Source organism: Diachasma alloeum, unplaced genomic scaffold (assembly GCF_001412515.2).
Source record: "Diachasma alloeum isolate Michigan unplaced genomic scaffold, Dall2.0 Dall_scaffold_00301, whole genome shotgun sequence".
Classification (NCBI taxonomy): Eukaryota; Metazoa; Arthropoda; class Insecta; order Hymenoptera; family Braconidae; genus Diachasma; species Diachasma alloeum.
The window spans coordinates 180,688-205,448 of NW_021680440.1; the positions used below are offsets into that span (position 1 = coordinate 180,688).

At 39.7% G+C, this 24,761-nt stretch overlaps 1 protein-coding gene across 1 annotated transcript; it reads left to right on the forward strand.

Annotated features, from left to right (window-relative positions):
• Positions 1-3,482: 3,482 nt before the first annotated feature.
• On the forward strand, positions 3,483-8,354 carry LOC107039563 (putative inorganic phosphate cotransporter). The gene is made up of 7 exons (XM_015259250.1): positions 3,483-3,560; positions 4,316-4,434; positions 5,361-5,661; positions 5,734-5,984; positions 6,923-7,078; positions 7,352-7,726; positions 7,935-8,354. Exons 1-7 carry the CDS (start codon positions 3,509-3,511, stop codon positions 8,130-8,132), a joined length of 1,452 nt encoding a protein of 483 aa, XP_015114736.1. The 5' UTR covers positions 3,483-3,508; the 3' UTR covers positions 8,133-8,354.
• Positions 8,355-24,761: the final 16,407 nt, after the last annotated feature.

The following is a 24,761-nucleotide window of genomic DNA, read 5'->3' on the forward strand; positions in this document are numbered from 1 at the left end:
ATCCCAAAGAACAAGTCCAAACCCATAACTCAGCTCATTTACGTTTCAATGCCATCTTTATTCAGTTTCATCTTTCTTTTTTCTTCACTTTTTTTTTCACATTGTCACTCAAAAGCGGCCACCATTGTCACTCGAGTTTCGAGTACCTTGCATTCTTGAACGTGTATGTGTGTATACGACTGTTCGTTTTTCATTGTGGGTGGTGACTACCATGCGTTTCAAATAAATTAACTGAATTTTTTTTCGAATTCTTGGAAATTCGCTGGTTACGAAAATATTTTGGGTTTTCTGTGATAGTCTAAGGAGCGTCTGGCAAAGCGAAATTTATTTATTAAATAGCTGACATTTCCCGATTTTTTCGCGGGAAATGTCGTTCCTAGTGCCAGAATGTAGAATGTTAAAAATGCCGACGACGATTGCAATAAAAAATTAATTATAATTATTTATTTATGGGTTCAAGGGGAACTCTGGTGAAATTTGTATATATAAATCAAAATATCTATTATTGCTATCGCCGCCATCTTCTACCTCGATCAAAAATACACCCAAACAAATTTTTTAAAACATCATTCAGTCAATTCTGAATATTTTTGCTTCTGAATGGAAGCATTGCAATCGTTCAAATTTAATTTTCCATTTTTTGTGTTATATCGACCCATTAGGATCTCAAAAGTCTGAAAATCCATTTTGTAGACGTTGTCCATACGTTCGTATGTAGGTCTTCAATTTCTCGCTAATGAATAGAGGAAATTGAATCATTTTTTTCTCAAATGTAGGTATTGCTAAGCCCTATCCATCGCCATTAATTAAAATTTAATTCACTGACTAATTTTTTTAGTTAATGAGGATTGATAGGACTCAACAATACCTACACTTGAAAAAAAAATCAATTCCGTCCCTTCATTAGCGAAAAAATCCAAAACTTGAGTTCGAATGATAACAAAACTTCCATGCGGAAGCAAAAAAAAAATCCCTCATTCTCGTTAAGATTGAGAAATGTTCGGGAAGCAATAACTCCACCCATCGTTCCATAATTCCAATTAAACATTTCTCTCCATCGTGAGATCTGAAACAATCGTCTTCGAATAAATAACACCGGAAAAAATTTCAAACGGATTTAAATGAACCCGGAAGTTGATTGTGCATCGAGCAGAAACTGCATCAGAGTTGGGTTAAGTACCTTTCTGAATAACTCAGGCACTTATTTACACAGTGCCATACGCGTGTGGCATATCCATTGTTTTCCAATTCGTGCCAGCGAGACCGAACCCATCGTTTTCACGTCCTAAACACTCTTGAGCGCCGCAGATCGGGATAGGGGGGCCGGGGGGGGGGATATACAGTCACGATAAGACGCCACCTTTCGATTCATAATCTTCTTTTCTTCTGTTAACTGATTCTTTCATCCACAATTTCCGGCTGTCTCTAACAACAAAGTCCTATACAACAGTAGAAAATTGGTTTTCAGGTTTCTTTTCTCATTTCGAGGAATAACTCATTGGAATTGAATGATCATTTCGAAGTGAACATCACTTAGGATTTTTTTTGGCAGATTTTTTTAAAATCCAAACAATACGAATTATTGATGAATTTTTAAAATGCAAAGGCGCATGTATTCAAAAGAACTCAGGATTTTTTCAACTTATAGAATTACACTGGAGAAATATTAATGGTTAAAAAAATTTGATACTTCAGGAGTTTTGAATCCTTTTTTTCGCCACAATGCACGGAGAAAAAATTCCCGTGCCAGCACCGGCATTTCTGCCGCGGTGCACTTCAGGAATTTGTCTGGGTCCGTCCAAACGAGACTATTTTACCGTGCTGGTACAGTAATTTTTCTGGAATTCTTTTCTCCGTGTGTGTGAAAAGTGGGATTTTGCGTCCGCGGAGCGTGCGCAAAATTTTACTTTACGTACAAGTAATGAAATAGTGGATTATGTCATCAGGCGATAAAAGTATTATCTGGCGAATGTGGCTTTATAATCCGAGCCGAAGGCTCTGAGCCGAAGGCGAGGATTATAATCACATGTTTCTATCGCCGTGTGACATATGATATTTTATGTCGTTGGCCCCGAAAACCGCGATCTAACCGAGGAAAGCGAGGTTAGAATCGCGGCTTATCGGGCCTAATGACATAAATAAGATTTTCAAAAAATAGATGAACATCTTTGAAATGAAATTACGAAAAAAATACCAAAAACATCATCGTGCGCGCTTTTTGAAATGGAAAGTAGGAAAAAATTCTGTTTTCTTAAGATTTTCTTTCAACTTGAATAATTTTCTACGAACATCTCGGCGAGATTTCCCGTGGGTCGTGGTAGAATGGGGAAGTTAAGTTACCATATAAAATATTGACGTTTATTCCCTATTCATTTAATTAAAAAAAAAATGATTATAAAATGTATAAAAATATGATGAATACAAAAATCCTCCTTCGGTCAAAAAATGTATAGACATAAGAATGTGTGGATACGTCGCAAGCTTGTTTGCGCTTGTACAAGATATGCCGTCACAATCGACGGGACAGAAGACAACTGAGAGAATTTCATTTAATCGAAATTCTCAATCATAGATCGCAAGATAGGAATAATTCCATGCCTACTTCCCGTGGACTTTGAATATCAATGATCTCATATTAGTATTACTCTTTATGCAACATTTATACTGGCGTTATCAAAATTATCGCAGTGAGTAAATTCGTGGCCACACGTGTGAAAGATTTCAAATTTATTATTTATTTTTATTGCGACATGTATGACCTTCAGGCCTATTACACATAGGAAACATCCGGTGAGCTTCAATATATATTTAACTTTAAGATATTTTCAGTTTTTAAATTTTTTAACCAAATTGCATGGAAAAAATTTGAAAAAATTCACTATTATCTAAATTAAATTTCACAAAATATTGATATTTTTTCAAACATTCCTCTCTTGTAAATCAATAATAAAACTTCTTTGCAAAATGGTGGATGATTTTTTATGAGGTGTCAAAAAAATTTTTGATTTTTTCACGTCTAATGAGAAAAAAATCAGATTTTAATCTTTGATTCCAATGGAAATGTTGATTTTCACATAAGACACTGGGTTAAATCCTGATTTTTAAACATTTCTTCTTTGAAAAACCAAAACGATAATTAAATTGAGAAAAAAATTAGAATTCCGAATCTAATCGAGTTTTCTGCAATTTTTTGCAGTTTTTAATAATCTTTGAATTTACCGTAAGGGTAGAGCTACTTTAACTGCAAAATGATAAAAAGAAAGGCAAATATTTATGGAATCGTATCATGCAGTTATCTCCTTAATACTTCTTGAAATAAAAAAACGGATTTCGATAAGACTCGTGTAAATTTTTCCTGTCAGATATCATTGCTGCTGCTGCCTGACACAGAAAAAAGAATAAGTGGGAGAATTATCAACATTCTTAATAAAGAGTCAGCGACTTTGTCTCTGATTCATTTCGATGTATTCCGCGAACAATGTGATTGATTAAATGAACCGAGTGGAACATGGCTGTACTCAAGGCGGATGTTATCAACAGCACTGATGAAGCCCATCCAGGTCTGTAAACGATTCAAGAACGGTGGGCGAAGGAAAATATAACGATTTTCAAATCCCAATGTTACGAGTGAAATTTTGAGTGATCTCACGTGGAAGGCGGAATGTCATACGTTACAGTTGGCGGAACGCATGTTCGGTGTTGAATATCGTGAGAAACATATCACTATTAAAGTGGTAAAACGGTACAAGTCAATTTTGACTATTGACGCGTTTTCATTGAATATCTCGAGATCTAAGGGAGATAGCAAAATTTTTGTTACAACCTTTCTTGCAGCGCCGATTGAGAGCTACAACAAATGTAATTACAAAATTTTTGCTATCTCCCTCAGATTCGGAAATATTCCTCAAAAACTCGCTACTGATATAAAAGATTCTGGAAAAATTCCGAGGTTCAGGCGAGTGGGGCAAAGTGGAACGATAGCAAAAAAAATCAATGCACCAATCGCGTCGCAGACCATTTGAATGCCCCCATCGCTCATAATTCGAGAGAAAATACAGTGGGGTGATGAGCAACCCCAGTGTACCCGTAGAGGCTTAAATCTACTCATTTCTTTCTAAATTTCGGAATTTTGTTTTCAATTACGATCAAATGTTGCTGTTGTTATCACATGTGAGAAGATGGCTCGAAACCCATACATAGAAAATCAAATTTGACAAAATAATTGACTTTATATGTGACTCATGATATTCGACTTTCAATATTTTTGAATTCCTCCGATTCCATCAGCGTCTGACTAAAATAGTTCATTCCACAGGAGTATTGGGCCTCAGGCACTGGCAGTGCTTCATGTGTTTCCTGGCCTTCGCGATAGCCTATACGAATAGGGTGTGCATATCCCTCGCAGTTGTTGCAATGGAGAATGAAGAGGAGAGTGTACGTACCTAGACGTAAAGAAAAGAAAACATGTTTCCACACAAGTGTTGTTTAACCCGAAAAAATTGCCACTCGAAATCCTTGAAATGAAATTTTTTCACGTCAACTTTGATTTAGTGGTGCAAAAAAAAAATTTTCTCATTCCAGCCTAAAAAGACCTTAAATGGAATTCAAGTTTTTTATTCGTATAATTCAGTCAGATTTTTTTTAACAGTGCAGTCACCCGCATAGAAAAAAATATAAGCCAAAACTTATAAGTGAGATATAGTGATTTTGTCGAAATTATATCGTGAATATATCCGCCTTGTATGCCAGGTATATGCTAGGTATACCCGGTGGCATATATGTACACACATATATCCAACATATATCTCAAATATTGCATTTTTTGCCGAAAAGTATACCACATATAAGCGGATATAAGTGACATATATTTCTGTATATATATTCCCGTGTAGAAAAATTTCTGTCTTTAGAAGGTCTTCTAGAAATCTTGGGAAGAATCTTCGAAAGATTATGTAGAAGATCTGCTTGGTGACCCAAAAGATTCTTCAGAAGACAAAATCTTCCAAAGACAATTTTAATTTTCGATCCTTACTCCTTTAATCCTTACTTTTTTGACGCTCAAATTACTAAGCCCTGAATTTTGGACTTTGAAAATTTTTACCCTTAAAATTTTGTCTTCTGAAGAATCTTTTTGGGTCACCAAGCAGATCTCCCACATAATCTTTCAAAGATTCTTCCCAATATTTCTGGACAATCTCTGAAAGAGAAAATTTTTCTACGCGGGTTTGCAAAAAAAAAAAAAAACACCGGTGCTTTTTTTTTTTTGCCATGTGGGCAGCAATGGTGAAATCACTCAAGTCAGGTCTACCCCGACATCAGTCGTTGCCGATCACTCCTTGAATCCCAGATATCTTTTCCAGAAAGGAGGACTGACATCCGACAACGTCGGTATAATTCTGAGTTCATTCTACTGGGGATTCGCAGTAGTGCAGGTACCAGTGGGTCACCTCGCAAGAATACGGAGTGCGAAGACAGTTTTAGGGATTGGTATGCTGATAAGCGGAATCGGTAGTATTCTATCTCCAATTATTTTCGATAATGGTCATTGGATGTATTTCGTTGCATGCAGAGTTGCTATCGGACTTGGTCAAGCCGGACTTCTGCCTTGTACCCACACTCTGCTATCCAAATGGGTACCCCCGAACGAACGCGGACGTCTGGGTAATCATTTTCAACTGAACCCTTGAGCACTCTGCCTCCGTCTTTGTAGATCATTCCCAGAATTTTCTCCAGGCACTTTGACGTACGTCGGAGGACAATTCGGCACTGTAATCACATACCCGATAACCGGTGCTCTGATCGACGCAGCTGATTGGAGAAGTGTCTTCTACTTTTTTGGTACTGCTGCTGTCCTCTGGTCATTCGTCATTTTCTCCGCTGGTTCAGATTCACCAGCTGCGTCATCTGGGAAGTCGTGTTGCGGTATCACCGATGCCGAGAGAAAGTATATTGAGAGTGGTCTTGGAATTTTTGGGGGAGAGGAAGTAACGGCTGATGACGAGAAGGTGAGGTTGTAAAAGATGGTCTGGAAAGCTTATTGCAAAACAACTTGATGCAAAGTGATGGAAGGATTCGTTTGTAGTCAATAAAGCGATTAGTTTGAGTGCTTCAAGGTGCAATTGTATCTTGATAGTTGACCCTGGATTGGCCACCCCACGAGGGAACCCCCGCCGCGCGTCGTTTTTCTCGAACGAGACCCCACGCGCGCTACAGCGCGTTGTAATTGTAACAATCATAATTGAAAATCTCAAAATTAAATTAATCATGAATTAAATTTGCCGCCTGACGACTGGGACCAATCAGGAATGAGCGCGACAGACTTGCGAGATATCGATAGGTATCGACTTTAAGTGTATGTTTTTTTCAGACTAGGACTAGGACTAGCATTATGAGACACGCTCTGCAAAAAGTTTCTGTATCATCATAGTTTTGTCTTATAATCAGCCTTCACCTTATAATTTTCGGGAATAGCATTGCGCTTTCCAGGTTAGACTGGTCTTGTCACGATACGATAATACCGCATCAGCTCCTTTAGTAAGATGGATTAACTATGATGATAAAGATGGATTCATCGCGATACATTTTTCATTTAATATAATTCAATTTCGATAGAAATACGCGATCGAGATATCGTTTGTTCCTTTAGCATCGCTAAATTTCGATAATCAAATAACTCGCAATTCGACTTTTGATGTTCTCCTTTAGTAATGTTGACTTTAGTAATAAGGATAACTGACTGAAATTTCAAAAAAATTTCTAACAGTGTAGTTTAATCCGTTTATTAAACGTTCGCGTTGGCTGTTTTCTTCCCGGGAAATTTGATTACCTAAAAAAAAGAAACGTCAAACGGGCAGAAAAGCGACGCTGCGCGTTGTGCTTCTTGGAGTTGTCCTTGAAATGTTCTGGATTTTTGTGTTTAAAGAACTCGAGGAATTCTACACCTTGGAAGGCAATATTAACGAGTCCTCCCTTTTGGGCACTACTCGTAGCCCATTGTGGGCAGAATTGGGGATTTTCCATGCTGCTCACTGAAATACCAAATTACATGGCTGGAGTGCTTGCATTCGACATAAAAAAAGTTTGTAATTTCCATGATTTTTTAACTAAAAAATTGCTGCATCATGCCAATAGTGCAACATCTGGGCAGCAAGATCGAGGTGGAAAAGAAAATAATGCATGAGTTGACTGAACTTGTACTGCTATCAATACGTGGCGTGCATTCTACTGTACATCGCGACAGTGGAATTTTTACTGAACATTTTTCTCCGTGCGACTGACTGTCACGTCAAGTTCAGTCAGACTTTGCACCCTTTACTATTCCGTAATCCTGAATTCATTTTTATGACGACAGAATGGCATCAACTCAGCCCTACCATATTTAGCGCTGCTGATCGTCACGTTCCCGGTGAGTTGGCTATCAGATTGGAGCGAGAAGAAAGGAGTGTCGCGAGGAGTATCACGTAAAGTGTGCAATAGTATTGGCCACTGGGGACCTGGACTTGCGTTCGTTGGCATCTGCTTTGTTTCACCTGGTGACACTACACTCCCAGTCGTCCTGTTGGTCCTCGCTGTTGCGCTGAATATAGGGGCTACCTGTGGATTCCAGATAAATCATATGGATTTGAGTCTCAAATATGCCGGACTACTTGCGTCAATTACCAACTGTGCGGCGGCAGTTGTCTCTCTGCTGGTTCCTCTGGTCGTCGGAAGAATCGTTACGGAACCGGTAAACATTATTTTTCAGCAACATTTTATTTTTCTCCTATTCGGAGAGAAGACAATTATGTTCTCAATGAGACAGGTTTTAATGAGATAAATCGCAAGCTGATAATTACAAAAACGAAATATTTGACGCGAGAGGCGAATCATTCGCGCGAGATGGTGAGATGGTGTCTCCACGTTGAAAATTTGTATCCGAAAATTCTTCTTTGCAGACAAATGCAGCCCAGTGGGAGATTGTCTTCTACATGTCAGCGGGAATTTACTTCCTCGCGAATTTGATTTTCATTCTGTTTGGAAGTGGCGAGACTCAATGGTGGAATGACAGTGAACATTCGTCGAACATCAGTTGTGAAGAGGTCTTGAGGCGTCGAGCGTCTTCACTTGCTCCTGGTGAAGCCATGGTTTTTTGAGAACATATATCCTTTAGTATTATGCGCAAAAAAAATAGTCCGCAAAAGTCCAGATTAATCATCAAAAATTTACTTATTTTCTCCAAATAAACATCATCCAATTCACATAAACCATTTCTCTCAGTGTACTCGAAATGCTTTCCCATTTTTAGAATTGCGAAGACATCCTGTGGTCAGGAGGCAAAAGAAATCTCGATAATTGAAAAATAACTCCTCAATTATCTCATACTCTCGATTTCCACCAAATTGATTGGGACGCGAATAATTTAAAAACCGAAGAAATGAAAGTACTTGCCAAGATGCCCTGATTTCGTCCCAGTTTTATAATGTTCATGCAGCCGTTATTAAATCTGTGCCATTGTATTACCATAAAAATCGCCAGATGCAAACTTTTACTTGGACGGGACAAAATAACGTCGTGGCCACCTGTTAAGTGAACGTTAATTAGGAGGTAAGATGCGGAGGGAACCTTTCGGCCCCTTCGATTTCACACTCGCGTTTTACCGTGATTTTTCAACCGTGCGCAGATGCATCCAACATATTTCAACGTATTTGGCGCGCGCCCGGCACAAGCTGCAAAAACCCAAGCGGAAGTGAGCCATCATATGACGACTTTCTTGCATAATGTGAAATCGGGAGCGACATCGGTGCCGATCTGCACCTGAGGAAATAATTCCTCGTACTCTGATTGAATTTTTTTCCATTTCGTCATCACGCGAAATCGTCATTTGCATGGAGAAACATAAATGAAAGATAAATACTACAACTTCAGGTGCAAGTACTTTCAGTGCAATGTTTTGGGACGATAAACACCTGGAGAAGAAAAATTAAAATTATTGTCGGGGGAATGGGAGCTATTTTACATTTACTTATTCATTATTCGATTTTTTTTCTATAGTTCCATAAAGACAAGTGGAATGCTTTTGTCTTCATATCGCGTAGCTATTTTAATAAATTAATATAAATTTGCAATTTTTAATATTGTTAATAATATATTGTTGACCTTATATTTTGAAAAATATCTTAGTGTGCCAATTTATCTAAAAAAATACATGAAATATATGTGTTATATATTTTTTATATATTCTTTATAAATTTGAAAAATACATGGAATTGCCCATATTATAAATTTTTTGACGGGAGTGTTCGTGTGATGAACTGTCTGATATTCAATACAAAAAAAACCTGTCCTCACACTCAAATAAGAACGAGCTATCGGACTAATGACACATCCACTTCAACTAGCCGGGGTCATTTACATTAGATTAAATGGAGAGGACTAAATTCCATCTGATGGAAGAAAAACATTTGAACCCAAAGAATTTTAACTTGCCGCGCATATTGACTCGTTCCATTCTTCATATTTTCTCATTCCGGCTCACCAGAATTGAAATCGAAAGGCAGGCACGATGAAAATTTGACGCTTTCGAAACTACAAAAGTGAAGTCGACGTGATGGGCTGAGCAAAGATACTGCATAAGGCCTCGAGTATTAAGTGAAGTCGAGGTAAAGCATTGAGTTACGCCAGAGCCCACCGCTGCCTACCAATAGTTTGTGTATCACATTGTGAAGAAAAAGACAATAAAAAAGATAATGCGATAGGCATCGCTGAGGTGGTAGCTGAAAGCACCACATTGATGCTTCACCGGCTGGTTAAGATAGGAATCGATTTATGCCGGAGGTAAGAGTCCTCATGCAGTTTTTTAAGCACCTTGCGCGGAACCCTTGCCCACCAGGCAGACCTAACATCTGTGCGGTAGCTCATTAGATTAAAGTAAAGAAGAAAAAGACGGATATTATATTCCCGAGGAATTATCACTTCATTTCTTCCTGTTCATTACATTTGACATTATGTTAACCCTCGATCACTCGCGGCGCCGCGCGTTTTAGTTATTCCATGTTTTAGCGTGTTTCTCGACGTTTACAAATTCGGAAAAAATTATAGTTGCCAGTACAATTCTTTTATTAAGCAGTGGCGTTGTCGGTTTTTTTCTCGGGGAATTCGTTTAGCTAAAAAGAGAAAATAAACGTCGAGCGGACAGAAAAGCGGCGCCGCGCCGTGCCGAGCGACAGCGTTGCACATTGACTGCCACACTTGGAATGCGCGCATCGCGGTAAGCGCCAGGATGACAACAGCGCGCTCGGTTTAACCCAGCGGCGCTGCGCGAACCGTACGGCGGATGCAGGCTGGCGGCCGAGCGCGACTCACCGACGGTTAAAGGGGTAAAAAAACGAGAATTTCCGTGAGAATTACGTGCTGATAGTTGAGTTGAGATTGAATGGGAGACAGTGTAGGAAAAATAAGTGGTTATGGAGAAAATCAGGTGAGCGGTACAGGCATCGCCTCCCCTATTCAATTCTCTTCCGTTAGGTGAGCTTCATGAAAATTCGACGCAAGAGGATAAGATAAGATAAGATAAGATAAGGAGTTTATTGTTTAGAAATTTAAACAAATTGTACAGATGAGAGATTATAAATAAGAGAGGATACACTGAGATAAAAGCACAGAAATAGCATGGAAAAGCAGTAGCATTAGCACACAGGCAATGAAGTGAGTCGGAGAAAAGCAAAAGAGATAAGCATAAGAGATAGTTCATCAAATCACACGTAATCAGCTGGGTTCAACCCGGGTGCGCAGCCAAGACCTAAGCTGACATTTGAATCCTAAGCTGGTGGGCAGGTCTCTGATGACAGCAGGGATGCCATTCCACAACTCCGAGCCAGCTACAGCCAAGGAGGCTCTGTATGTATCCGTCCTGAAGTTGGGAACCACAAGAGCCTGCTGAGCTAGGATGAGTCGACGAGGTCTGTTTGACGAATAGGCTGCAAAGAGTTCTGCCAGGTATTGAGGATGGCACTGCTCATGCTTTTCATGAAGAAAGAAATAGGTAGGGTATTGAGGAACTTCGGGAAACTTTAATTTTTTTTCATCGACAGGAAAGATTCCACAATTCCTAAGAAGTGTACCCTCCGGTCAAACGTTACATCCTCAACATAACAGGATTTTGCTCTTCAAACCCCCGACAAAAATCACCCCCCCCCCCCCCCCCCCCCCCNTTGCTCTTCAAACCCCCGACAAAAATCCCCCCCCCCCTCTCCCGCCCAATCGGACGTTAAGTCCCATCCCGTTTGCGTGCAAGAAACATCCACCGGATCGCCATCATGAATTATCCACAAACGCAAAATTTGTATCTGCCCCGTCGTACGAACATGGGTTTGTCGTACTTTTATTCCTCCAGACCAAGCGTTTCCCATTCGAATATGAAAAACCTAGGGGAAAATCGACTCCCGTCTCAACGTGGGTCACCTAAATGCGCGTAATGGCCGGGGTGGAGTTGTATACCAGATGGCGTCAGAGGAGTGACAAGATCTAAAATTAGAGCGAGCAGTTCTGCATTGCGTGTCGATGGGTCGCATGCGCATATCGAACGCCTACTTCCGGGCTTCGTCTTATTTTCATATAACCTCTCTCATTTCCCATGCCTCTGGCTTATTCACATTTTCATTCTTATTATTATTCAGTTTTTGTACTTATTTTTTCTTCGACCCTTTTGATGGGCTTGCTTCGCACTCCTTACTTCAATGAGCATGAGCGGGACACTTTGGAAGGTAAATTATTTCTTGAAAAAGTGAAATCGTGAGAAGGAAGTCGGTGATGAGGATGCGGATCATTCTTCGCTGAGAAACATTTGTTTGGTGTTTAAGTCGGCAGGAGGCGCGCGGTTCCACCAGCATTCTTGAGGCGCGCGATGAGAGAGTCTCTCCGCGGCTTCTCTGTAGGGGTAGAGTCAAATATCGCCACAGGCGGCGCTGTTCGGCGTTCAGTGGCACGAATCGCGTAACCGTAACACGAAAAATTTCGGTCGGGTAGAAGAAAATATTTTTTTTCGACTTGAAAAATTTTAGTGACGGTATCGTAATTTTTTACAGGAGATTCAGATGAAAGTTACGGAACGCTCTGAAAAAATTCCGTGACTGTTCCATAAGGATTCCTACAACAAATTTTATGATTTTTTCCCAATCGAAATCGAATCTAATGTCACTCTCTTTAACATTACTAATAAACTGTTCATAAAATTTCGAGTCTTTTCTGAAAGTGTTGAAGCATAAAGAATGTTCGGGATGATTACCGCAATTGTAAGCTTTCGTCTGCAAGAATATTTATTGTTTCTTCTCACTGAGATTTTTTTCCAGATTTATGTAAATTTCCGCGGATTTATTTATTTATGAAAAAAATGGTCATCCGCTTTTCGTCGGAAGACAACTGATCTCGTGTGCATGCTACAAATTGCGGAAGGAGATGATGTGTCACGTTTGAGTAATCTATGAAATCCGTTAAAGTATTCAATAGAAAATGTCTTCCGGAGTCGCAGACTCTAATCGGAAATGGAAGACGAAAATCAGAAATAATTCCCATGAAAAAGTCAACTGGAATTGTCATTAGATAATCCCAGTGAGGATTCTGTTAGCTTGGATAAAGCTGAATGAATTAATAGAGTTTCTAGATTGTAGAAACTCCTGTTCTTAAGCTTTATTCTTGGTGGGATGATAAAAACTAACGAATTTGGGGGTCGTTTTTAAGAACAAATATTTTCTAAAACCAATGCTGAATTTTCCTGTTTAGGAAATTTTAGAAATTTTTTAGATTGAACTAAAAAATTGCGGCCGAGGAATTTGACATTTGACATTTGACCTTCAACATTTGACATTTGACACATTGATATTTTGAGGGTCAAAATGTAAAGGTCAAGAATAAGGGTCAGAATATAAGGGTTAAAATCTAAAGGTCAAAATATCAGTTAAGAAAACAATTAATTAATAATAATTATCACTTTCTGTACCCAAAAGGTACTGAATTCTAGTATTCACTTTTTGTAGTGAACTTGTACCTCGAACGGAACAACATTGTCACTCTTTCTATCCATATTAATTATTTTCCAATTACCTAAAAGACAAGCTAGAAAAAGAAAAAGGCTTGAAAAATGTGAGAAAAAAATAGAAAAGTTCTTAAAAAAATATTTCGAACCCAAAACCGGTCGAAATAGACTGAAAATTTGTAATTGAAATATCTTTTTTTTGTTCACCGATGGGTTCTCTGCGAGAGAACACTAGATTCTCTCCGTCTCACCTCCTACATGGCCACCCCGCCATAAATACCTTAAACGCCACATTCGAACTCGCGAGGCCAAAATTAGTTATCCTGACACAAAAAATAGGAAATTTTGTATTCGACGAATACAATGCTTCCGCTCGGAAGCCAAATCGAATAAATCCAATTGACCCATTTCACGTCTTATTGACAAACACATGTGTGATCGCTGGAGAAAGAGGCGCATCGTCGAAATTCGAGCGCAGCTGGTCGCTCCCCATCTCCCGAAAGGTAAAAAAAGTAAAAGACTTGAAAAAATGATATACACAGGCAGCGAGGTTCCCAACCATCTGGCTGCGGTTTTGGCGTTTAGAAGCGATAACACATCCCGCAGGTAAATGCCCGTGTGCCTGGGTATATCATTATATCGGCCATTCTTCATTCCGTCTCCGCGACAGGATACGCATAATACGTCGGCCTCAAGCCAAAGCCGGAAGAGACTCCGAGTCAAATGGAATTGCTCGTCAAAGGGACGAGTCTCTTCAAACAATTAACACTGTACTCCGCATCTCTCAACAGAAAAAAAAAACGAGTGAAAAGATCTTACGGAATTGAGGATAAAGGGTTAATTAGTACCTGAGGATGGCAGATGAGATAATAATGGAGAGGAAGTGGTTAATTCCCGGATAAACGCAGGTAAAAAGTAAATGCAACCAGATGAAGAGAGAATTACGGTAACCATTTGCTGAATGACACGGTTAAAAATTTACGAATAAAGGCGGGAGGTGTTGGATCGATACCTCCATCGATACCTGCGTCGAGTGGGGGAAATTGCCGCTTGAAAACGCAACATGGTGACCTATATTTATTACACCTTCAACTTCCGGAGACATTATGTATATGAAAAAAATTGTTGCTCGTAATTCGTTGGTTTCTGGATGATATTATCTTCGTTGCTGGAATGGAGTCTCTGTAATCGTGATTTTTGTTCCATTTCTTAATTTTGGGCGGAAATGCCTGGAAATGTCATGAAACGTGAAGTCATCTATCTAGATCCCACAAAATATGCGCACCCTCCCTTTGAAATTTTTCGAGATATCGTCGTTTTTGTATTTTTTTTTGGTCGGAATTCACTTTTGCGCACTATGACATGGGAAAAAGTCAGGGAAACCTTTTGAAACTTTGGCTTCTAGTTAGGATTGTCAAGGAGCCTTCCTACGCCAAATTTTAGGTCGATATATTTGATAGTTGTTGAGATAGACCAATTCACCCAAAATTCTTGAGAAAAAAAAATTATTTTTTGCCACAAAGAATGAGTGGGATTGGCCTCAATATTTTCAAAAAATGGTAATCCTCAGCCTTCATTTTTTGAAAATATACATACTAAGGTGAAATGTTGAAAACGATTTCAACAAAATGGAAATTCCAAGCTCCCTAGTTATAATATTTGCGAAATTGATCAATTTAACCTGAATTTATCGATGTGAATAATCGTACGTGCATTATACAGTTAAGTATAGACGTTTGAGGAGAGAGGAGTCACGGGAAGAGTTTGAGGGAGGGCAATGGAATCAAAAGTACGGGATGAACAATGAGAGGAAGTCAAGGTCCAACGATCGCTCGCACATCAGCACACATGAGAGCGGGGGCTTCCTTCTTCTGCTCTAGACACCCTGCGTTTTATTCTGACTATTAAAAGATTCTCTCAAGTGAAATATCCATATCACTATTTGTGGGGAGTTCAGAGGAGGGTGGGGGGGCACGAGTATATTGAGGTGAAAGACGGTGTATTATCGCGGAGGTGCCGTTATATCCGCTTGGAGAATATTGTGCGGAGATCTCTCGATTTCTTGTGCAAACATCAGAGGGTACGAGGGACAATAGGAAACTTGCATGTTTTTTTCATTTTTTTTTTTTTATGCAAAAGGATATAATTCTAATGGAGTGTTCTGTAATGAGGGGCTGTCGTTAAAATCGTTTATTATCTCCTCATACACAGAACAAGTGGGAAATTGCTGTCGTCACAATATATTCAATATGTTTTTGCTAATGAATTAGCAATGGACTTCCGAACGGAATTTCAATGATAATGTACTTTAATCCCCTCAAGTGGTTATTTACGAGATTTAAGTCGAACTAACGGATTCACTCACGCCCAAAAATCCATCTGTTTCAGGTAGTAAATAGTGTCTCGAGCCAAGTCCAATTAGTCCGTAATTCAGGTTGAATTGAATCGAGTCGCAGAATCTAATTGTATTGAGCAGAAATCCGACCTGGACCAAGTCACAAAGTCTACTTTAAGGAAATTGCAATCGACTTGATTCAAGTTAAACACGACTTGAATCAAGTCGAACCCGATCTGAATCAAGTTGCAGAATTGACTTGAATTAAGTCAGGCCTAATGTAAATCCCAACGCAGAATCTACATTTGAGTCAAATCGAATACGACTTGACTCAACTTGCAAAACCTTCTTCAATCAGGATGGACACGACCTGAATCAAGTCACCGAATCTACTTGAATTACGTGGAGCCCGATCTGCATCAAGTTGCAGAAGTTACTTGAATTAAGTCAAGCCTAATGTAAATCCCAACGCAGAATCTACATTTGAGTCAAATCGAATACGACTTGACTCAACTTGTAAAACCTGCTAATTCAAGTAAATTTGTTTCGAGTCACCGAATCTACCTGAATTACGTCGAACCCGATCTCAATAGAGTTGCATAATCTACTTGAGTCAACCAGGATCCAACTTGAATTAAGTCACATAATGCACTTGAATTAACTCAGATCGAACTTGAATCCAGCCATAACGGTATTCAAATTTTTGACTCAGACTTCATTCAGCCGATCGATCACAGCACGAAATAAGTCGCTTTTCAACATTATTGATTTCTACTCCCATCAAATCGAATCCCTCAACTTGGAAAAATTATAGATAGCCGGAAGGATCTCTCCCAATAACCTCGAAAATCCCCTCCCAACCAGAGGCATTTCACCCCCTTATTATTTTCCCCGAAACGAAAAACTGATCTGAGATTCTCGAGACAACCACATCCCCTCATCCTTATCCCATCATCTAAAAACAAGGGACAAAATAAAGATCGAGAGGTTTAAAAGGCGATAAACGCGTGAAAGAGCGATAAGCGATCGCATAATATGCGCGCGTGCTCCTCTCTCCTCACTTGAAATCCCCCTTATTTCGAACTCACTGGCGCTTACGTAGGTTCTCCTCAACGTAAAACACAGACATGAATTAAAGTCAAAAAGGTAGAGAAGAATCCCAGCGTATATTGAAGTTGCCCACCTGTTTTGTCCACCCGGTTTTATTCAGACGGCCTCGTTTATCCTCAACGATGCGCCCCAGTTGGCACAGGTGTGCGTTTAACAAACTCACCCCACATCCCAATTCATTATTACGCGTCGAGACAAACCCGCCACCGGGTTGAAGAAACTACAAACTTATGGGAGGGAGTGAGGAGAGAAGGCGACTCCTGGGGTATTGAGAGATAAGAAAGAGACAACGGTGGGATGCATGCGCATCTGTCCGTCAAGAGGCAGGGGAAGAGGCAGAAAAAAGGATTAAAGGGGCAATTTATTGTCCTGGCAAGTTGAAGGTGGATGTCGGGGCGGCTTTTGTGGATATGACGATATATGAGCGATGCTACTAATTGATGGTTACCCGCCCCTTTCAGGCTTTTGTTTCGTGTTACTTTGGTGAGTACCATCATTCATGGGCTTTTTTTGTTTTCGGGTTTATTGCTATTGTTATGTGTGGAGTGGATACTTATTTCGCTTCTCGAGTCCGAGAATTTAGTAGAGTTAATTTAATAGTCCGGATTGTTGCAGTTGCTCTGCGGGAGAAAAGTTGGAATAGAGAGAGACAAAGTTGGAACTTTTTGGGATTTCCGCGGAGGAAATGTTTCTGTGAAAATTATCGTGCAGCAGAGGAACAATTGTGCTGCTATGGCAACATTATTACGGGTAGGGTAAATGTTCGGGTGCCAAACAACGAATTCATTATACGATTGCTTGATTTGTTCGGTAATTTTTCTGCAATATTTTTCTCAGTGTATCATTTAGGGAACAAATGGTTATGAAATTTCAAGGGTTAAGTAGAATTTACGGAAATTCATGAGTTTTCAGTTTTCAGATGAAAGTTTCAGAAGTTCATTGAATTTTCAGTGGGACATGAATATTCAGAAACAAAATGACATGAATTTTCAGTTTTTTTCCCATGATTTTTTAGAAAATTCGGGGAAAAAACTGAAAAAAGAAGAATTGAACAGAAAAATTAAGTATTTTATTGATTTCCACATCAGTTGAGCCGAAAATCAATAGAATATTTGATTTTTCCTAAAAATTCAGTGGAACTTGAACCCGATAAAAATTTCCGGAATTCGGCCCTAAAAATTCAGACGAAAATTTTCAACAGTTCAATGTTAATGTCTTCTTAATTATCGCACCACATTTTTTTCCAATGATAAATTTCTAATCCGTAAATCCTCTCGACTTAAATTTATTTGACGCAATAAAACGACTGGTGATTATTCAACAGTTAATGGTCCACACATCGATATCAATTCGACTAATAAATCCGGCTAATAAACATGGTGTCTTCAAGCACATGCGATCGATCCCTCCAACACCGGTGGGATACGTATAATAGGTGTTACGCACAAAATGCTGGTGGTTACAAACATATGCATGTACCACGGGGATGTGTGTATATCGGAAGACAACCACCTGTGCGCATAGCTAATACCATATAATAAGGACTCATGCATATGAATTTCAGTGCGGTTCAGCCTACCCGTTTTATCGCCTTGGATCTAATATCGGAGAGAGAGGCCCTCCTTCTCGTTGCGTGTGGCTACCAACCCTTTTTGGTTACGCATAATAAAATTTGTGGAACGAGATACTTGTCATGATGTGTGTTGGGTAAATGTGTTTATTGAATTTTTATAAAGCGTTCGATAAACATTTTGATTTGCGGCAGAACGCTTTGGGGAAATTTTTTTTCCGGTTCTCATAGCTCATGAGAATAATTTTAGGCAGGTAGGTTGCATCGATTTCCGATTCAACAGCATCGGCAGTTCGGCCCCGGGGATTTTGCGATATAAAAAAATTCACAACACATTCTGTGTATTAGGGGACACCGGGGCAAAATGAGAGCCGTCTGTTTTTTTTTGTTTTTCATTGAGAGAAATTAGTCCAGTGCTTTCTTCGATGTAATGTCGTTTAACAGATCACATAAGTAGGAAAATAAGTTTTCGAACCAAAAAAAGGAACTTGTAATAATAACAATAAGAAGAAGAATAATGATAGAAAAATCAGACTGAAAAATCAATTATTTGAAGTAATAATAATTCTTTTCAGTAAAATATAATGATAGTTTTTTTTTCTAAGACAATCTCTAATTGTCGTTATGAGTAATATTCGATTTTTACGGGGATGAAAAAATTTTGCATCTCATGCGGATATTTCACCTTGCATTTATGAATTTTTGTAAGCTCATTATAGCTCTATTTTATTTGGATAATTGAAAATTTTTTGGCTGTAAATTTTCGACGCACTTTCAAGGGATTTTTATCATATTTTAGTTCTACTAAAATTTCAAGGAATTTCGTCGTTTAAAATTCAGAATCTCATGAGAAAATCAATGAGAACTGCGAATATAAATTGAGTTATTCTCTGAATAACCAAATATCCATTTTTCGTAGAAAATTGTAGTCAGTTGAAGAATCCTTGTCTTAATTCTACTTAAAAATTAGGAATTTTCTGTGAAATCTCAAATTTTATAATTTTGTCCCCCTAAATCGCATTCAACATTTATCTTCTGAAAATTATATGAAATTTTAATTTTTAATTTTTAATTTTTAGGAACAGGGTCGATTGACCATAAATCGGATGAAATAATTGAGGGTCTCTCCCGTTTTACCTCAGGAGGGTCAAACTTCCTCATGGTCATGGCTATTTTGGCATTCATAAATTAATTATTATCAACGCTACTCGACCGCTAACTTGACCAAAATGCTTCAATTCTTTTTAACTTCCCTTTAGAATTGTGTAAAATCTCAAATTTTAAAGTCATCTCATTCTGCCCGGTCTCCCCTATGCCAAATAAATCCCCAGTATTTTATAAGAAACTGAAATTCTGAAGTGAAATAGCCGCGAAAATTCGCATCAGTGCGAAACGGGATGGAGTGTACAACGTGAAAGAAAGTAATCAGAGAATAATTAAAAATTCACGTCCCTCCCATCCACAACTTCATCGAAATTAACACGGAATTGTTATTAACTATTGACGCAATTACATCGCAATTTGGCTCCTCCGATGTTTATGGATCTAGCGTTGAAAAAGGTTAAGAGAGGTTAACAATTTTCCTAGTGAGTGACGTGACTATAATAATTGCAATCGTGTGCACGTGTGAACATCTCTTTACCCCACACACGAAACAGTGTCTATACCACAGACCGCAATTTTCGAGTAAAGGTACTGCCCACCTATTCTCCGTGGAATTTTTTGTTTTGCACATTTAGTCATTGATTGGAGAAGAAAAAAATGGTAATCCCATGCCGCCTGGTAACTGAGCGCGAAGCCTGTAGGCTCATCTTGGCCAGACATCATCCGATTGCGTCACAGGGGGATTATGATTAGCGATGAAAAACAATTGGTAAGGAAATGATAGGAAATGAAGAAACATTACTAATGAATTTTTTTGTTACACCCGTGACGAGAGTTCTAGAAAATACTGTAATTGATTTCCCCACTAAATGCAGTGAATGATTGCAGGGTAGAGTTTTGCGCTCTGCGGTGGGCATTTAAAACAGGTGACATTGAAGAATGTACATGCGATATTCACGCAGTAATCGAGTTTCATCTGAGTGATAATGTGCGGTATGAATGAATTTTTTGAATTAACATCGGCGGAAATGGGCAGAATTTGACTACAGGGTGCACTCAGAATCAATTGAATGCACTGTTAGAAAATTACTTGAAATTTCAAGCGAAAAAACTTGAAATTTTTAACAACGATGAAGTTACATGAAATTTCTGTAGAATTCTTCACTGACAAATCAGTTAATTTCTTGAATATTGAAGTAATTCTCGATTTTCAGATCCACACGGCACTGAAAAACCTTGATAATGTTGAAATTTCAGGCAATAACTTCTCGGAATTTTCAATCTATTGAAAATTCAAGCTTTCATTGAAAAATCAACGATTTTTTAATATAAAAAATCAAATTTTCTTGAATTTTCAAGATGAATGAGAAATTTAGTGAACGTTTTCAATTGAAATTGAATTCAAACTCACGACATTGGAAATTCAGACGACATTGTGACTGAAATTTCAAGAAATTTTTAACAGTGTGAAATAAAATTTATTTGAATCGCGGATTGAGTCAATTATATTTTTAAGTAACAGCGGACGGTGACCGGAAATGACAAAGAGCAAAAATTGGTGTGTGAAATTGACGAAAAAAAATTCTCCAGATGGAGAAGATAGTGGATGTATAAAGACGCAGTAGTCTTGCGCTGGCGAAAAGATTTGAACTGACATACGGCTGAACCTCCACATTTCTCCAATCGAATCACTCCCAGGCGAGCCTGATTAGGTTTCAATTATGACGATCATGTTGCTCTAGAGGATGACTATGTTGAACATAACCTTGCATAAACATCTCCAACGATTTTTCATTTTTCCAAAATTTCTTATTTTCCACAGAGAAGAATTTCAATAAATTTTTCAAAGTTTATAATTATTGAGGGAGTTCACTGAAGGTTTTCACTACCATGATCATTTTCTAGAGCAACATAATTTTCATAATTGAAACCTAACGAGAATTACCTGGGAATGACTCGACTGGAGAAAATGAATATTTGGCAAAAACTATTTTTTTCTCAATGTAGTTGTTGAATTTCAACAAACTAGTCGATGAAATTCCCTAAATAATTTTCTCCGTGTAGCGGTGGCCATGTTCACATACAGACACGGTCGCCTTCGTATTTTAACGTTTCAGACCATTCTACATAATTTCCAACCAAAATCAGAGAAACTAAAAATTGAACGATTACAATGCCTCCATTCGGAATAAAAACTGGCCAAAAGCGTCTCAATTTCCGACACCAGTCTCCAGTGCCTTCAGTATTTCTATCAACAAGTCATTGTCCTGAACCAAACAGCATTAACGATTTCCCCATCCACAATCGGCACAATCGCCCTGAAAAAATCAGTAATCTCTGCATAAAAATCGTAATTTTTCTCCTCATCCTGCAATAAACTTCCTCGTTACAGTCTCCGTGCCCATTTCATTTCACCGTAAGAATAAACGTTGGAGTTTCAAGTGTCTCGATAAGCAGAAACCTATTAGTTACACCAAGCCCGCGTTTAATAAGCGCCAGCCCCCTCCCCCCCCCATCAGCGCAATCATGCGGCAGTTAAGAAACTCCATATTCAACCCTCCTTAAAATTTATTCCCGGGTATATGCGTAAATCCGGTAGTCGGTAGAAATGCTTTAGCTTTTTTTAATACCCGACGAGGTGTGGTTTCCCCATGTTTCCCACTTGAGTTATACTTGGTCATCAATTGTGCAATGCACCGCTACCAATCCCCAGCCGCTGTTACGCCCATCGTGCAGCTTGAACCGCCCATTACGTAGGTCACGAGTGGGGGAAAAAGTAGAGGAAAAAGTCTTAATACGCCTCTTGGGTAGACTTACGAGTTGCACAGTGTAAAGGGACGGTTTTTGGTCAGTTCCACTGGGTAAAATCAATAGACCATATCAGTGGTTAACCCCTAGTACGCTTGCGCATTATCGCGTGATGGTGAACGCTCCACCCATTGGGTAGTGCGAGTTGGAAGGGTCAATAGGAAGGTTGAGAGTGTTTATGAATTTTCATTTTCTTTTGAAAATGATATTGTAGGTCCGATTTTTCGACAACGTTATTCATCGCTATGTTTTTATGGTTTTTTGTAGCTTTTAAAAAATAGGACGGTATTTTCGGGTTTCAAAGGTCTTAATAGCATATTTCGTTACGAGTGCGGAAAAGTGTTTTTTGGCTCGTGGGAGGTTTATAGCACGAGACGAAGGCGAGTGATATAATCCCACGAGTCAAAAAACACTTTTCCCACGAATATCGAACGATATTTTTCATCACAATGTGCGGAAAAGGGAAGTTTTACTCTAAGGGAAAAAGTTACTTTTTCGCACAGCGTGATGAAAAATAAGATTTTTTCAAGTCTTAAGGGAGACTACTATGAGATTCAAAAGTCGCGGGCTGCGGTGGGAGTGAGATTTCCAATACATTGAGGATCGATTATTTACGTAGGGGAGGATGGGGCAAAACGGCCTCCCTTCAATCGTCAATATTTTCCGATTCAATAATCCGATTGGGATGAGTTAGAGCTCGTTTTGAAGAATGAAAAATTATCTTCAAAATGAAGTTGAAACTGGGAATTTTCACAATGTCATTCACAAGTTATTGACAATTGAAGGGGGGCCGTTTTGCCCCATCCTCCCCTATACAAAAAAAATTAGTGCAAAAAAATTAATTCTTAAAAAATACAAAATAAAAAAAAATTATTCTACATTCCCGTTCGGTTAGATTTTTGCTGAACGCAGGGGAAATTTGACAGTTTCGGCACGTTCAGAAAATTTTGCCATAAACGGAGAAAAATTCAGCATTCGTCTCGCACTTTTTCCCCGATAAGTGCTCGTTCAGTAATTTTTCCCATTTTTTTCGAACTTTCGGGATCACAACGGGTCAACATAATCCAAAAAATCCAAAACTCAAATTTCTACAATCACAACCTCCATTCGCCAGTGAAAAGTGAACATATTTCTCATACTTTACAATTCCCTCGAGTTCTCCCTCTTCTCCACCCACCGGAAAACCTCGAATCACGCAAACGTCCACGACAATCTTCCAAAGATAGAATCAATTACCACCGTCTCTACACAGACCACGCAAAAAACCATAAACCCCGATGGCCGAAGAGAAAATCTATTACAACTCTAGGCATAACCCGCGAAACTCGCTCATGCAATACTAAACCCCCATTACCCTAAGATGAATCGATACATTCGTCATCCACCCACTCACTTATTCATGCCCCCTCTTTGTGCCTCAATTCTGATACCATCCCGCAAATGGCAGTTCGTTGAACTTCACCGGGTACGCGTTTATATTAAGTATCACTGAATGATTCCCCCCATTTCCCGCAATAATTCCGACCCAGGAAGCCCGCTTTCTTTTTCCTGAGTGCAACAAAGGAAAAAGCCCTCCAAGACAATAGCCGCTCACAACTTGCGCTCACAAAGTCTCTCCGGCGCCCAAGATTAACACCCCCGTCACCCCCTCCCCCATCGCGATAACCGACTCATCCATCCACCCGTCCACAATACCTAGGTTAAAATCCCAGGTACTCTTACCTCCCCAGAGAGAAAGCCCTGGAAGTATACGCGGAGCGCGTTGCATCGCGATCGATGGCCGATTCCAGGATTAATTGTCCGTAACGATGTGGGGGATAAGCCCCCGGCGTTCGCCTGACGTGACGGCCCAGCGTGTACGAAGCCTGAATTCACGCGGGTGGGGGGGATGCAAAAGAAAATGAAGAACAGAAGGGAAAAAAGGCCATTCAAACATAAAGAAAACACGCAACACGTTGGAAGGTGAGCGCGAGTGCTCCTCGTAGTCGGTCACAGTCACTGAGAAAAGAAGAGCGTCGATCGAGGAGCGAGATAGAGCCAAACGAGTCAGTGGGGGGGTTCCCAGTTGAGTTGAACGCTCGGCGGATCCGCTAGGGGGCGTCCATGGGGTCATCCAATTGGCCGATCTCCGGGTAATGGTCGGTGGGCGGGAGTTGATTGCGCAGCGGGGGTGCGCACCCACTCATCTATATATCTTTACCCATTCCCACACGCGTGTCAACCCAGTACACATACGTAAACAGAGTCGCGGGGGGGAAAAAAAATTCATTTAATGTGTACACAACAATCTTCCAGTGGCGTCCATTTTAAAGTAGTATTGAGCCTCAGGGGCAGGATCCCTACGTCGGGTGAATGCCGTGCGCGAGTCGGGGGCGCCTTAAATCTTGATCTCACCTACCTCAGTCCTCTCCCTCCCATCCTCCCCCCCCNCCCCCCCCCCCGCGTGAGTCGCGGGGGCAATGAAGAGAGAAAGGGGGGAGAAGGCAGTCTGGGCGCGCTTCGAGCCACCGAACGGAAGCCAATCTGCTCGAATCCGGCGGAGCGCGAGCAGTCACGGGTTAAGGTATAGAGCAGGAACATATACCTTGCTGGGCTTTATTGACTTGAAGGGGTTTTGTGTTGTGTCTGTGGTAGAAACCCTAAAACATTCTGGCGTGACAGTTTCACGTTGTTGCATTGTAGATATGTTGACTAGAGAATCACGAGTTTTCGAGATACATTGTCGGTGGGGGGTTGTATCTGTCCAACCTTGACTCGTGAAGAGGGTGCATTTGTTGGACTTGCGCGGTTGGTGATTCTGGATTTACCATTTTTTTTTTTTCGGG

Excerpts from the sequence above, each read along its gene's own strand:
- LOC107039563 (XM_015259250.1), top strand. The coding sequence starts at position 3,509 with ATGGCTGTACTCAAGGCGGATGTTATCAACAGCACTGATGAAGCCCAT. Across the intron at positions 5,985-6,922 it reads GAATTTTTGGGGGAGAGGAA|AACTCGAGGAATTCTACACC; the intron begins GTAACGGCTGAT and ends TTGTGTTTAAAG. Across the intron at positions 7,727-7,934 it reads GAAGAATCGTTACGGAACCG|ACAAATGCAGCCCAGTGGGA; the intron begins GTAAACATTATT and ends TCTTCTTTGCAG.